The sequence below is a fragment of the Aplidium turbinatum genome, chromosome 2, assembly GCF_918807975.1.
Source record: "Aplidium turbinatum chromosome 2, kaAplTurb1.1, whole genome shotgun sequence".
In the NCBI taxonomy this organism is placed as follows: domain Eukaryota; kingdom Metazoa; phylum Chordata; class Ascidiacea; order Aplousobranchia; family Polyclinidae; genus Aplidium; species Aplidium turbinatum.
The window spans coordinates 24,983,201-24,998,022 of NC_137473.1; the positions used below are offsets into that span (position 1 = coordinate 24,983,201).

General features: G+C 36.3%; 1 protein-coding gene across 1 annotated transcript in view; it reads left to right on the top strand.

The window, feature by feature from the left end:
* LOC145765150 (uncharacterized) overlaps positions 1-9,387 on the top strand; it is a 66,128-nt gene extending 56,741 nt beyond the window's left edge. Inside the window, exons 12-13 of the mRNA XM_082576924.1 lie at positions 5,092-5,277; positions 6,915-9,387. Of these exons, the coding sequence (XP_082433050.1) occupies positions 5,092-5,277; positions 6,915-6,959 (231 nt within the window). The 3' untranslated portion in view covers positions 6,960-9,387. The remainder of the gene's footprint in view (positions 1-5,091; positions 5,278-6,914) is intronic.
* Positions 9,388-14,822: the final 5,435 nt, after the last annotated feature.

The window sequence follows — 14,822 nt, forward strand, 5'->3', positions numbered from 1 at the left end:
CAAGAGTGGAACATCTCGAACAGAGTTTGTGTCCTTTCAAGGGCATTAATGAAGTCATAAGTAAAAACAAACTAAGTCACATTACTAAAATCTAAAGCAAGATGAATTCAGATGTCTAACATTCACATGCATATGTGTGTGATTCCATCGGTGGCATGCACTATACAAAAGTCTCTAAACACACGCACTCCTCAAAAACGTGGGCTTGACTGCCACAGACTCTTCTGCTACTACGTTAACAAACAATTGCGAATCAACATAAATATGATGAAAACATCTATGCTTTGCGTTTGTCATTTTTTCTTAACATGTACTTTCTAGGCATATCTTTTAAATCTCTTCTGCTTTCTTTTAAAACGGTATTTCGATGTATTGCTCAAAGCACCAGATTTTTATTGAAAATCAATAATCATCTTTTTTTTTCTACCGTGTGCCTGCGAAGCACGCTACTATTTGAATTGCACAACATCAGGACAAAGCGAAACAGAATGAAAAACTGGAGATCAATCACTTTTCATGACTAATTTATACTTTCTTGAAGCTTATGCCGCGAAAAAAGGAGTTTTGTAGCGCTAGATTTATAATATGCTGACCGTAAACTATTTTTCAATACACGAATAACAGCAATCTTGTCTTACGTATTAATTTTTGAAATGTCGAATATAAAATTTTTTTAAGTAAAGATCTTTTATACTTGGCATTTACGTTCTCAAAATAACGACGAGCGGATTTGTCAAGCTGTAATAACATTTCTGGAACAAAAATTAATAATTTGATTGAAGCCCGTTTCAATCAACACAAGCAGTTTCATTGCATGAAATTAAAACGTGATTGTACTTTCTTAGAAGTAATACTGTTTTTTATTCAATAAACATTCCTTGTGAGCTTTTATAAATATAAATAGGTTTAAAGTCAATTTTCTGAAATTTTGCAACTATTTTGAAAGCATGTTACTTAAGATAGTTTGAATAGATTTTGCTACATGGCACTCTCCTCTTTAGAAAATTATGACATTGTTAATTCAATTAGCGCCTAATTTTCCAACGCAAAGTTTATTTCGTATTTTTTGAAAATTGCTTTGTTGCTTTTTGTTATGCAAGGATTTCATAAACTAAAGCTACAACGCTTAGTCAAAAAAGAACTTATTGCAATTTTATCAACTTGGCGCCACACCATCCACACCGGGTCTTACGGAAAGCGAACTTTCTTACTGAACTAAGCTAGCGACCTTGTTGCACACTTTGCTTGTCTTTCAGTTTTGAAGGTGAGGACTAACGTCGACTGGAAAGATCAATAACTTACTCCAGTCATGTTTTTAGAAAGCAGGTCATTAGACTACTTCTTACACTGTCGTGATTATAGCAGAGAAGTACAGCTTGGCACATAGCTCCTAGATTTTGCATCAAGCGACAGTGATTAATTGTACGTCTGTTACCGTTTAGTTCATTAAAATACATTTACTGTAACAGACGACGCGGCGTTCAAAAGGACATCGGTTCGACACCGCTCCAGAGCACGGGGCTGTGTCTCGGCAAAGACACTTTAAGGCATGCCAAAATAAGCGGAGCAGTTGACTCGAAGACTATATGTCACTTCGCTGCTTCCTGTTGTATCGCATCTGTGATCGCAGTGTACTGTATCTTGTTGCAATGGGCGCAACATAAAAACATGGTTATTGTTATTATTTTCTATAAATTATCCAAATTAAATTCGATACTAATAAGCAACATCTAATAGAACGCTGCCGATTTTGAGTTTGGTTTAATAGTTAACATTTCTTCCAACGAAACGGAGTTATGGTTGACCGCCTTTTCTTCAAAAACATTTAGTCTCATATTGATTGAAAAAAACTCATTTTTCAAGGAAGATACGGTAGGCATGAATTGACTAAAGTTTGAGTTTTGGTTTGTTTAAAGCAGGGGTGTCCAACTTTTTTGGCCAAAGGGCCACATGTGGTTTACGAATGATTGGGGGGGGCTACTTGAGTGTTTAATGCTAATTTGTAATCTTAGAAACGGCTGTCTTATAATTTCTAATTAAAACTCTCACACCAAAATTCTATTCTTAGGAATGTGTATTATCCTTTTTTACAATTACAAGAACAATAGACACACCAAGACATAGTAAAGTCAACAAAGTTTCTACGACACGTCGACGTTTATAATGTGAAGTTTGGCACTGTTATTCTCTAACAAGTTAGGCAATATTCGGTGAGATGGACGATATAGCACTGCGAAGCGAGTCTTTCATATGGCTGTCAGAAATTAGTGATCTCACAAGGGATCTGACATGGTTCATCCCTCAAAAAACTTGCTTGCACAAGTAAGTGCTGCCGAATAATGAGGTCACCAACACTGCCGATCTTTGAATCTTTTGATATTTTTCTTTAGAGACATCTTTTTTATATCACTGCTCAGTGTGGAAGATATTTCATTGCTGAGTGCGTTTTGCGCGAGTCCAGATGTATCTCAATGAAGCAAAAAATATTACTGACTGATTGACTCTTGAAGCATGAGTACCATTGTGTGGAAAGGTTGTGGAAGTAACAATTTGGAAAATGTGATACGTAACAATGTGCACTGTGATGCAATAAAATTAACTCGAACAGTTGTGCACCCCCGCACTAGAGCTTAGAGTAACAGGCAAAGAAAGCAAACAATAATTGCTAATTTCTCGGAATGTAAGTTCGCCATAAATTACGTAAGCGATTAAATTGATAATGTGTCATTTCGAAAAATACCGCGTGGGCCATTCACAACTTTCCCGCGGGCCACGGGTTGGACACTCCTGGCCTAAAGCCTTTAGTTAGTTATTGAGTTTTGAAAGATACTTTTCTGCGATAACATCAGGGATTTTTATAAGTACGGGATGTCCAACTACCTGCCAAGAAGACGGTGTGTTATATTTAAGTGTTGCCAGATTTTATTTAAAAATTTCCGTTGAAGTGTATTTCACAGTAGCGGTACGTCAAGTCTTGCCTAGGAACAATTATTTTAAAATTATATTTGCGTAATTTTTATTATCTCAATAATTTCATCAAAGCGTAATGACGTTTGCAAATTCAATCTACCTACAGAGCTTATAACCAGAAATAAATTACAGCCTTTATCACCTGACACATGATACTTTAGAATTCTAAAGCGTAGTTTTTCTTTAAATTTTTTATAGTCTCAAAGGCTTAATCAAGTATAACTTTTATACTTGTATTTTCTTTTTAGATCAAATAATTTTGTAACTATCACTGCAAGATGAGTTGATTACAAGTTGTTTTAGACTGTAATTTCAAATTTTGATCTAGTTTTGAATGGACTAGATTTGTGTGACCACCACTTTAAAATAACGGTTTTCTTAAAATTTGAAAAACATTTGGCAACGCTTTTTTAACGCACTCTTCTTGGCAGTTAACGCAGCCTAGTTGGAAATCCCGTTTTTCTAAATCCCAGGATAACATGAACTATTCAGCATACACCTCATAAAGTTGATCTACATATATCTTTTAATCAAACAATAAATACTATTAATACTACAAAAAGTGATTAATGCCAAGCAAAAAAGCCAATTTATTGCTTTATATTTTTTAGGACCTTCTGATGAACCCCCTTTAGGTTGAAACAAGCTATATAGGTTATAGAAAGTAATACCTATATTTGATGTATTTTTTAATCTAATAATAAATTCGAACTACAGTAGCTCCCTCACATTACACTGTGTTACCTTGCATTATCTTATATCTAGTTTTACTCTAAGTTTCAGAACTTTTCACTTGTCACGTCATGTAAAAAAGTAATCACTTTTAAGATCAAGATTAGTTTTACCGAGTGAATTAAACAATACAAAAACCGACATCTTTTTATCACAAATATATTTATGGTTTTTCTGTAAATTCTCAAACTAGGATTTTTTGTCAAACTCAACGATCAATGGTGTTTTATCTTGGGTGTGCTATATGCGGCGTATAACCGCAAGATTTGAAATTGAAAATATAAAACGTATTGATTTTTCGAAAAGAAAATGCAGCAGCATTGACGTCCTCAATCTTGGTTCTTCCCTTTGTGACATGGTTTTGACTTAAAATCTTTTGTGAAAATATGCGCCACATTTATTTTATGTGACGGGGTCGACGCAACCTGAAATACTTTAAATACAGCGCTCAACGTAATAACTTAAATCGATGTGAAATAAACTTCAAGATTTTTTGGTTCAAAAACGGCATATCTGCTTTAAAATATTACATTATGGCGACTATTTTTTTTAAATAAGCATCGGCATGTTGTAACCTATACATTTGCTTTACGTAACAGTTCAACGCAATCGAACTAATCGGCATTTACTCATCATCATCTACATTGGGTTTTATTGTTACCAGTGAAGGTGACTGATTCTTTCTTTGCAGGGATTGTTTAACCCCATTTCTCCAACTCACTCTATCCATCTCATCTTCCTCGTTCAGTCCGACCTTGTATGCCTGATCCTTTACCTGTTTTTCCATGTTATTTTTGAACATCCCGTTGTTTCTTCTCATCCACAATTATTATGCACATGCTTAATTTTTTATCATGCGAAAGGAAATTTTCTGCTCATGGTTGATCAAGTTCTACCCCAGGCACCGAAATAACCTACGTTTTACTGGTTTACTCAAATAGCCCAGTGGAAAGACACTCGGCTCTTCAAATGAATAGGCAATAGTTCTATTCCCCACATGTTTGGTTGAGCAAAGCACTTTTAAGACAGCCCTTTATTCAACTACACCAAGTGGATGGTATCATTTATAAAGAACACGTCTACAAAAACAACATTGTTCTTACAGAGGTTTTCTCAATCCGAGGATATTACAATCATTCACTTTCTTTTCTAACCATCAAGAAAGTTTTTCCTTTTTGCAATAATGCAGCTTTTTGTCAGTTTACTATTTTGTTGTGCAAATGCAAACATACCCAATCTGTTGCAAACGGTGTAGATTGTATCTGCTGTGTATATTTTTATTAAAACTTGTAGACGCCTTCAATCCTTCATTTGAACGTACCTGCAATACATGCAAGTAAACGATAAACACAGACGTTATTCCTCAATAACTGAAAGTTCTTTTGGCAGAAATGGCTCAACGTCCAGACATTGCTGGGTAAGACAGGCAAAGAGGGTTTAAAACGTCGCATCGCACAGTGCAACGTCATCAACATACAAGTCCCTACAGCGAAGAGAGCGTGTGACGTCATCGGGGATGTAGATTTAGAAGCAATTCGTGACGTTAGCGCTGGGGCAGCTACATTTTTCGTCTGGGTAGGTTTGTTCAAATGGTTTTACCAAATAACTTTAGATTTTTGTGCAGTAACAAAAACGAGAAACACAATATCAAAGTGCGTCTTCTGCGGAGTTGAATGATTACAAACAAACACGGTACTCTAGTTTTGTTTACTCTTGAATTTGAACTATTGAACAGAGTGTTCCAAGGATTTTTGTGTTAAACTCAAACAACGGTTTTTATAATCAATCAGTTTGTTTAGTTTGTATGAAATGGTGTTGGTCGATGCTGCATGTTAATTTAAAAAGAACACCTAATTTATATAACTCCTAGACCTAAGTTAATGAATGATCCTTCTGATAGAAGAAACTGGCTGTGTTCTCTTAGGAAGGTTTTAAGCCTACTTGCTGTTTGAGTACTTCAGTGTTAATATGTCTTTAGCATTATAGCTTATCCCCCACAAATATACTCTCGATGTTAAATGTGCAGACAGTTTCATTGCAGCCGCGAATGAAACTCACTAGAATTTTTTTAAATCTTTGCTAAAGCTCGACCGGGTATCGGCTCCACGTCTTCTGACTCAGTGTGGCCGACTGGTCACTATATCCAGTGGAACGTCTAAATAAACAGGAATGTCTTGGATTTTTGCTTGTAAAATTACATTGCTTGTCAAGTGATCCACACCTGAATATTACAGTGTGGAACTTTAGGTTGAAATTTAACAAGCTTATGGCGCTCACCAACCTGACTTCAAAAAGCTATATATAGGGTCATCAATAATTAACGTTACAAGAGATCCAATTCAAAAACTGGCAAAGGAGGCGAACGTGGCCTATGGACCAATGTTCACAGTTCTCAAGAAGGATTTGAAGATGAGCCCATTCAATCACATGAAGAAACAGTTGCTAAACGCCAATACCATTGAGAAACGTACAAAACGCATATCTTCCCACAAAACATTTTTGTAAACTTCCTTTGTGCGTCGCTACGTCGGGCGTCTGTCAATCTATCCGTACACAGCTAGCCCTATTTACTTCTTGCAGTTTCTTATCCTTTTTATTCCAACGTTATTCTCATAGATACAAATCTTTTAAGTCTCATTGGATAGTCGTCAACACATGTTTTCAAAGCATAGTCGTGCAATATACAGTGTCTGTAACATCACAACAACTCACTTGTTTCAAAAATTTTACTGTATTTTAGCCTTTGACTACGTGACCAGATGTTTTGGAAGTGGATCCACTAACCATAGTTGTGGATCCAATAGGCGAAGTATTTGGCACTACGCTAATATTCCGTTCTACAGAATTTGGCTTCAAAAAGCAGCTGGATTTAATATTTTTGAATTCTATGAGCGGTGACTACTGTATTGACAACTTAAATTATCTTACCCTGGTCAATTCTTGTCCAATTTGATTTTTTGATATCAGGCTGGTGAGCTCTATAAATCTATCAAATTTCCATTAAAAATTTCATGATGTTCTTAAACATTGTTGTTTTTTGGACCACTTCATGTGAAGTTACCCAATTGCAATATTTAATTAAGAGGTAAGCAGTTATAATTTTTAAATGATTCGAATGGCTGTCATTTACGTTTTTGGTTTCTGTAATTAATTGATCTCAGTGGCACACGCTAACCATTTCATAACTCTTTTTGTAACCAATTTTTCTACAGGCTGAAGGAATGATTGAGGAAGTATTGGCCAACAAAGAAGTTTAATTTTTTTTTTTAATTTTTGCACTGTTTGTGTTATCGTGCTGTGATAGGATTATCACTGTTACACACCGTTGGTTGTTGCTTAATCGTGTTGAAGTAATTATTATATTTTTGCGAAACGTATTCTAGAAAATTGTTTAAAACATATCCACAGCATGATCGTAGCTACTGCACAAAAGTGCCAATCGATTTTAATAACTTAGCTTGAAAAAGGTTAAGTCAGTCGGGCCATGAGTTTTCACCACAAGGGCTTCAGTTTTTCATTGCTTACCGTCAATGCTCTTTCCATTTGCTATTGTTGACTACTCTCGAGGTGAGTCATGCAATTTAAATTTTTGATCATGATATGCGCACTTCATACCCGTACAATCTGTTTTCCCACCCCCTATGTGACGATGCCATCAAGGCTTGCAATTTTAATTTTATTAAATTAACTTACATAGTTTCCTTCACAATTTTTCTCTGGCACTTTCTGATCCAATGTGGTGTTATCGTAATTCAGTCAATGGATAAGTGACATACCTATGAAAAATAGTGCACGTCGTATGGGTTGGGTGAACTAAAATAAATAAATTTCTTTTTGATTTGATTTTCTTGCAGTGAGTTTAAATGATCAATTTCAGTGTTTTATGCAAGTTTCCTGGCCATTGCTTATAAACTAGTGGTTTTCAATCTTTTTTTGCTTGTGGCCGCTAAAACTGGAAAAAGAGTTGATAATGGTTAGAGATGGAACAACCTCCTGGTTCGGCTCCGGCTCCGTCCAAATTCCGGTCATTTTTTTTCAACTCCGGCTCCGGGCCAGAGCCAGAGGTGTGTGTTCAAGCTCACCACGTTGTTTCTACTGTTTCTAAAACCGCTAACATTTGAAGATTAACCTAATCAGCACTTCATTATCATGATGCTATTTTGACCAAGCACAGCGATTTGTTTCTTAGCAATCTGTTGTTGTTGTCAAGTTCGTGCCCTTGAGTAAATCTTATCTTTTGTAACTTTGTGTTACGGTATTCTAGTAATGCAAAAATGCTCATGTTGCCTGTAACATTGTTCATAAAGATATCTCGAATATGATAGTCCTTTTTAAAGCTATCATATTCGAGATATTTTCATATTGGCTGTTTTCATATGGAATGATCCTATTTTTCGTTTTTTCGACGTGGACCCGGTAGAGTTCATGCAAATTTTGTAATATTTTACACAATTGAATTTTTTTAGGAAAAGCACAACTTTTATATACGGCCATGAGAATTTTTTTCTTAAAGGAGGTTTGATGTACCCTACTGTTAGGTACGTTATTATAACGACACCTAATGAAAGGAACTTTCTATTCCGTTCTTTTAGTCGTCTCTTTGAAGCTTGAGTCTTGTAAATTTAACTTTCATTACGTCATAACACCGATCTCACCAGAGTCCAATTCGGAAGATAATGGACCAAATGAGGCAGGTAACATTGTCAAGTAGGAGTTGCGTCATAAACGCCACGTCAGGTTAAGTTTGATTATTGATTGTACATCTTGTTTGATCACAATGACATTGACATACAGTAAATTAACTTTCAAGATTCTGATTGTGTGTTAAAACGTTCTAATCAAGTTTCATATTGCTTTCATTCTATTAATTGGTTCATTGGAAATAGCGCTATAGCCCCACCACTGGGCCATGCCCATTTGTTAAACGAATAACCTAAATTTGTGCTTTGAATTGAAACAATACTGTTTCAGTGCAGTAGGTATTGTAAAGGCATGATTGCAATTGGACAAGGTGAAGACTGAAATTTAGCTAAACGTTCCAAATAGCCCAGTTGTAACATTTCGTTTATTAGGATGATTGACTTATAAGAATCTTGTAATGGAAGATAAACATGTTACAATATTGTGCTATTGTAGGCTATGTACCGGCTTTTATTCAATAGAATTATATTTGTGTTCTTATTTCATTGTTTATAATGCTTCAGCAGTATCCATGTTTGCATTTCATCAAATCCTTGGCAGTATAATTATGCAGTTCTAAGATTTGTACCGCAGTTGATATACAGTATTTCAGGTGCTTTTTTGATTTCCTGTGATATGTTATTATGGTTGAATGGTTTTAGCAGTCTTTAAAGTGTTAATTATTATAAGTCCACAAAGACCCAAGGTGATATAACAACTAGCCAAGGGAGCATTTTTATTTTAGGTCTGAGGAAGTCTTCTCTGACACCTATTTTCCTCGATCATATAGCGTAGCCTATAGGCCTGAGGTCTGTCCTTGAAGTGAGCTTGTCAACTGCACACGCCCAGAATCGAACTAGAGATTAAATAGCTTACCTTGTTTTGTATTAATCTTTCAAATGCACTGTAGTTTTTCACCTGCTGCACCCACTTTCATCCATGTGTCCTTGTTGTTAATTTTATCTCTGCAATTCACATGTTTTTGCAATACAGTCTTCCTGCGCACGCCCTTAATGTTCGGAAATAGTACGGTAGTTTTGATTTAAACTTTTCTTTGACAATATGTGACAGGCTCTGCAACTCACTACCCCTGGGACAGCGACCCGACCACGCATTTTCAGACAGTGGCGTACGTAGAGTTTTCTGAAGAGGGAGGGAGCATTCGAAATACTTTTCGAAACGAAAACGAATTAAAAAACGCCCACTTTCTAATAATAAGTAATTTGCATTGTATGAGTCTACCACGCTCAGCTTGCATTGACGATATTTTGTAGTTTGCAGCAGCAAGTTTACTAATTTAAATAAATTTTGTATTTAAAACAAACAATATGTAGACGACGTAGCAATGAACCACACGCATTGAGGATACGTTCAGTGACGTACGCAGGGTTGTTGCTGGGAGAGGAGGGCATTCGATATCATTTAACATTTTTTGGTCAAGAGTAACCTCACGGTCTTTGTGTATGTCAGTTTATTTACGGATGTAATTAATAGATATGTAGGCTACAGTAAATATGAAAAGCATGATAGTAGGCCTAATAAACGGATAAGTAAAAACCATAATAGTTTGATTGACATGTTATATCATTAGCTTGATAAAAGCATAAATGGAATTTCACTGTGAAAGTTTAAATTTTAAATGCCATTTATTATGGTAGGCCTACTTCAAACTAAATTATCGCACTCTAAACTTAATTAGCCTATATATTATATAACATAAAAATAAGCCTAACCTGTGTAAGCACCTCTCGTTCCCTCTCCTAAATCCACTAGCGGGCCCTTATTTTTAGTGATGGTGTCTAAAAGGTTTTTCAAACTGGGACAAAATCGGATCAAAAACATCATACTTATACTCCACAATGTGTTAGGAATCCATTTTTGGTTACATAAAAATGCAAAGGCTATGGAGTTTAACTAAACAAAACTAAAAGACCTTACAGGGCCGTTTTCATAGAATGAAATTGCATCACTCTTGAAATACAAAAACTAAAACCAGGGAAAAGAATGACGCAGTGTTTGTCTGAAAAAAAAATGAGACGTTGAGTTGAATTCAAAATAAGCTACTTCAACATGAAGTAGGTCCTTAAAAATTTGGCGTTTTTAAGTGAGAGAGACAAACATACTGGACGGGAGAGACACGTCATTACGGGTGTCATTGAGTTGCATAATTCCGAGGTGGATACATCTCGTTGCGGCAAATCAAGCTCAAAATTTTCACATGTGTGGGTTTTTTAAGGCGGTCCGCGCTAAGGCAACGCAGTGCAAATAAGGTTGCTACTGGGGGAGGAGAGAATACGATATAACCTGACTTTTTTTTTATCAAGAGTAGCTTATGCTATTTTACAGTCTCACCAACGGATAGAATTATAGGTACGGTAGGCTATTTTAAAAAGCATGATAGTAGCCTAGTCAGGGCCATGTGACCGGAATCCACTAGTGGGCCCCTATGTTTAGTTGTACCGACTGCGACTTCGCATTTTGGGAGACAATTTAGCCTACATTCATCATTTTAGCAAAGAGTTAAACAACTTTTAAGATTTTTTAATAGTTAATAGGCTATGCCGACAATACAGTACCGTAGCGTATCCAGAAAAAAAGTTGGGGGAAAATTAGAGTTTTAACAAAGTAAAATTTATAAACTTAGGGGAAGATGAGGCAAAGCGGGACATCGCGATTTCTCACGTTTTGTGTTCTTTGGCTCCCTCTAACCAGAAGCACTAGTTAGGCAACTATAAACTGTATTTGCTGTAAAAAAAAATGGCGACTGGCAGAGCATAACGCGTGTCGTGAGGAAGTAAAATGTGTTTTGGCATGGTTTGTTGTAAGAAAGAGATGGAAAAGTAGACCTCATTCGTTAGCATAAGCGAATTTGTTGGTAGCTTTCTTTTTATCTTAGACAGTGAGACAGTATTTGTTGGTAACAAAAGCAACTTTTACCTCAAACTTTACAGGTTTCAGCAGAGATGTTATTTTCTAAAGGCTATACTTTGGGGCAAAGTGGGACTGTTGTATTAGGGCAAAGTGGGACAGTGCATTAGGGCAACATGAGACTCTAGAAGTCTAGATTGTATCTGTGGTTCTTCTGTAAATTGAATTTTTGTTTATACCTCTTTTAGCCTTCAAGATTGTAAAATATTTATCAGCAATCATTTATATTGTACCGGTAGACCTACACAATTTAGTTCTGACAATGGTTCGTTGCTATAAGAAAAAAACTGACATAGGTAGGGATGGACGGACAGGCTATCAATATTAATAATGCAATAGAAGATGTGAAAAGCAAGAAGTTGTCTTTGAGAGAAACGGCTAAACAGCACCAAATCAGGCAAAAATGAAGTGTCCCGCTTTGCCCCACGGCTGGGGCAAAGCGGGACATTTAAAAAAAAAATCTTTTTTGATTTGTACTATAACAGTAGAAAGATTCCGCTTGATCTTCGAACCAAATATGCTGACCAACTAAGGCTTTCGCTTTCGATTAAAAAAGAAATTAACTAAATCCAACCATCACTGTTGCTGAAATTACGTTTTTACGAAAAGTGTTCCGCTTTGCCCCGTCTTCCCCTAACATAAATGAACAACGCAAAACTTAATGTCCGAAAAGTAAAATGGAATGGAGGTGTGGGGAGCTGTGACGATGCCTCCCAGAAAATATTTGCAAATATAGCCTAATCTTGTTTTGGCCACTTTTTAGGAACAATAATTTTTTTATCAAGATGCACGCTTTGTATGTGCGCTAACTAAATTCATCAAAATTGGATTGGGGTGGAAGTTTTGGTTTAACATTTAGGCTAAGTTAGCCTACCATTTCAAATACGGTAATTTTTATTCGCGACCACAGAAAAATTTCAATAACTTTATTAATTGAAACTTTGCATAGCCTAGTGTAGTCTTTCAGCAGGCTAGAACTTCGAAAATTTACCTGATGTGTCCCCGCCTTCACAGTCACTGATAGCATTTTCACTTTATAACCTATCTCAATTCACATTAAAATTGATCAACTTAATTATTAATTTACTAGTCTATTTGAGTGAGCAGTGTTTTTATCGGAATATTGCATCATTTTGTTATTTTTTTTAGACACAAAAAACTTTTCACTCCCTTAATCCTCAACTATGCTTGCCCAATATCGCCGAGATGAACAAAATGTGGTTCAGGGAGCGAGAAAATTTAAAAAAAAAAAGGAAAAAAAATGTGAAATTACAAGCCGAAAAACGCTGCACGAACTAAATATGAGTATTATAGGTACCAGCCAGAGGTACCGTAGGTCCCAAGTCGGGGTTTGGAAAGCAGTAAATACAGCCTTGCACGATTTAAGCTATTGCGTATTGAGCTTCTAGTAAATTTTTGTTTTCCTAAACAGTCAAAAACATTAGACAGACTAAAATGAGTGGCCCCTAATCGACCGTGGCACCGGGAGCGGTTAACACGGCCCTGATAGTAGCTTAGGCAGATAGTATACCAGTAGTGTCCAACGCAGAGTAGGATTTAAAAACAGCACTCGAGCTCTTGCGAAAATTCGATAAGCCAAAATGTAAGATTTGTCACACAGTCAGTTGTGTTGTTTAAGGCTGCACGCGTGATTCAATCGAGCTCTGCAAAATCAGTTACGAAATAGACTACGTAGGCAGTGCTGTAGGCTATTCGAGGGTGTACGGCGGTATACGCAGTATAGCCTACTCTCTGCTTTTTCGAGCAACTAATAGCGTAGCCTACCCTCTGGTTTTCCAAAGAGAATGCCTATGCTATCCTTACTGATTTCAAATGTATAATGTTCTGCAAGAATTATCCATGTTAGGCTATCCATTGAACTTCAGTCTCGAAGTACAACTTACCTAGAGCCAAACTTTTAATAAAAAGGACAATACGAATTAAGTTTTGAGAGTTTCAAGAAAAATCCAGGAGAAAAAGCACAGTTGGCTTTAGCAGCGAAAGATAATTTAATGTTCAGAAATATTCCTCTGATACAGAATTTTAAAATGGTGCCAATTAATGCGAATCAATTCATTCAGAGCATTGTTAGCAGTATGCAAATGAGACTTTGCAGTAGGGGAACGTATGGACTGATGAGCCACTTTCTCACATTAAAAGCTATAGTTGGTTAACTAATCACTCTATGATGACGAAACTTCCACACAACATAGTGTGATCACTTCAGTATATTGTGTAAAAAATTCAACCACATATAATTATAGGATCAACAACAATATTTGACAACATTGACGGTGATCAGAGTGGTTCAAGGGTGCAAATGAGCACACTGCTAAAAGTTTGCAGAAATAGATTAAGCAATATTAAACTGCGAAAAGTCGGTTCAAAACTTTTTAATGTCGACTGTTTGTTTTGTCGTTCCTGCAAGTGGTGGGGAGTGGACAAAAATAATCGATTAGGCATCACCAGCTTCGCCAGTCATTTTATAATACCGTACACTCCACTTACAATACACAATAATTTCTAAAATAAAAAATAAATGAAACATGTTTATTGTCCCTCAATTATGCATTGTGCTAACCCATGAACTATGTGGTTCAAGGGACAAAACTTTTGGTGGATCATCGGTCAGAACTGTTGGTGACAAAGTTTCATCTTAGCTTTACTTAATTGGAATGAAGTAAAGTCTAAATGAACTGTACTAAATCCTGCACTATATAGCCCATTACAATTTCTGAATTTTATATCTCGCTGCTAGCTGCATTTAAGTTTCTGTAAAGCTCCAAACGCAAATGAGAAATTTTACTAAAACACCTCAAAATCACACCCCACCCTCTAACTTGCAAAATTTTAAAAGATTCCATCTAAAACTTTCCAAGAAATACTATTGAACTAAATGCAACTTATTTAGTTGATAAAAAATCTACTATAAAGTTTTATTCGAATTTGGAAGGGGGGTGGTTCATGGGTCAGGTATGGTCAGGGTCCATACCTTCCCCTAATGCGGACACTGACAATGGTCAGCTACTGGTTGATATTGCTAACTTGTTATCTGAAAAAATGATAGAAGGAAATTTGCGTCATGGAGAAGCAGAGGTACCGTAAGAAGAATTTGTAAACGCTTTGACCTAGATGAAATACCGTCAATCCAAGGATCAAGAATCTCTCTTGACAGCTATTTCAACTTTACCTTGTTCGTTGTCGTTGTTGTTCTCGTACCTTGTTCGTCAGTTGCAGAAGAAAAAAAAGTATTAGCAGAGGGTGGGAATCTAACCCATGCAATCGAAATTACTACTCCTTTGCCCTGACCCATTAGGTCACGCTGGTTGTGGCGATGCATTCCGTTGAATTTCTTTGTATCAAAATCTTTCGAGAAAGACGATCAGAATATCACGTGTTGTGTCATATGACTGAAATCAGCTGATTCGCCTATACATTTCGCATGATTGCGTTATTTTTTTCGAAGAGTGTGTTACGTTAAAGTGCCTACCTTCTTGCAGGCTGTTCCTAAG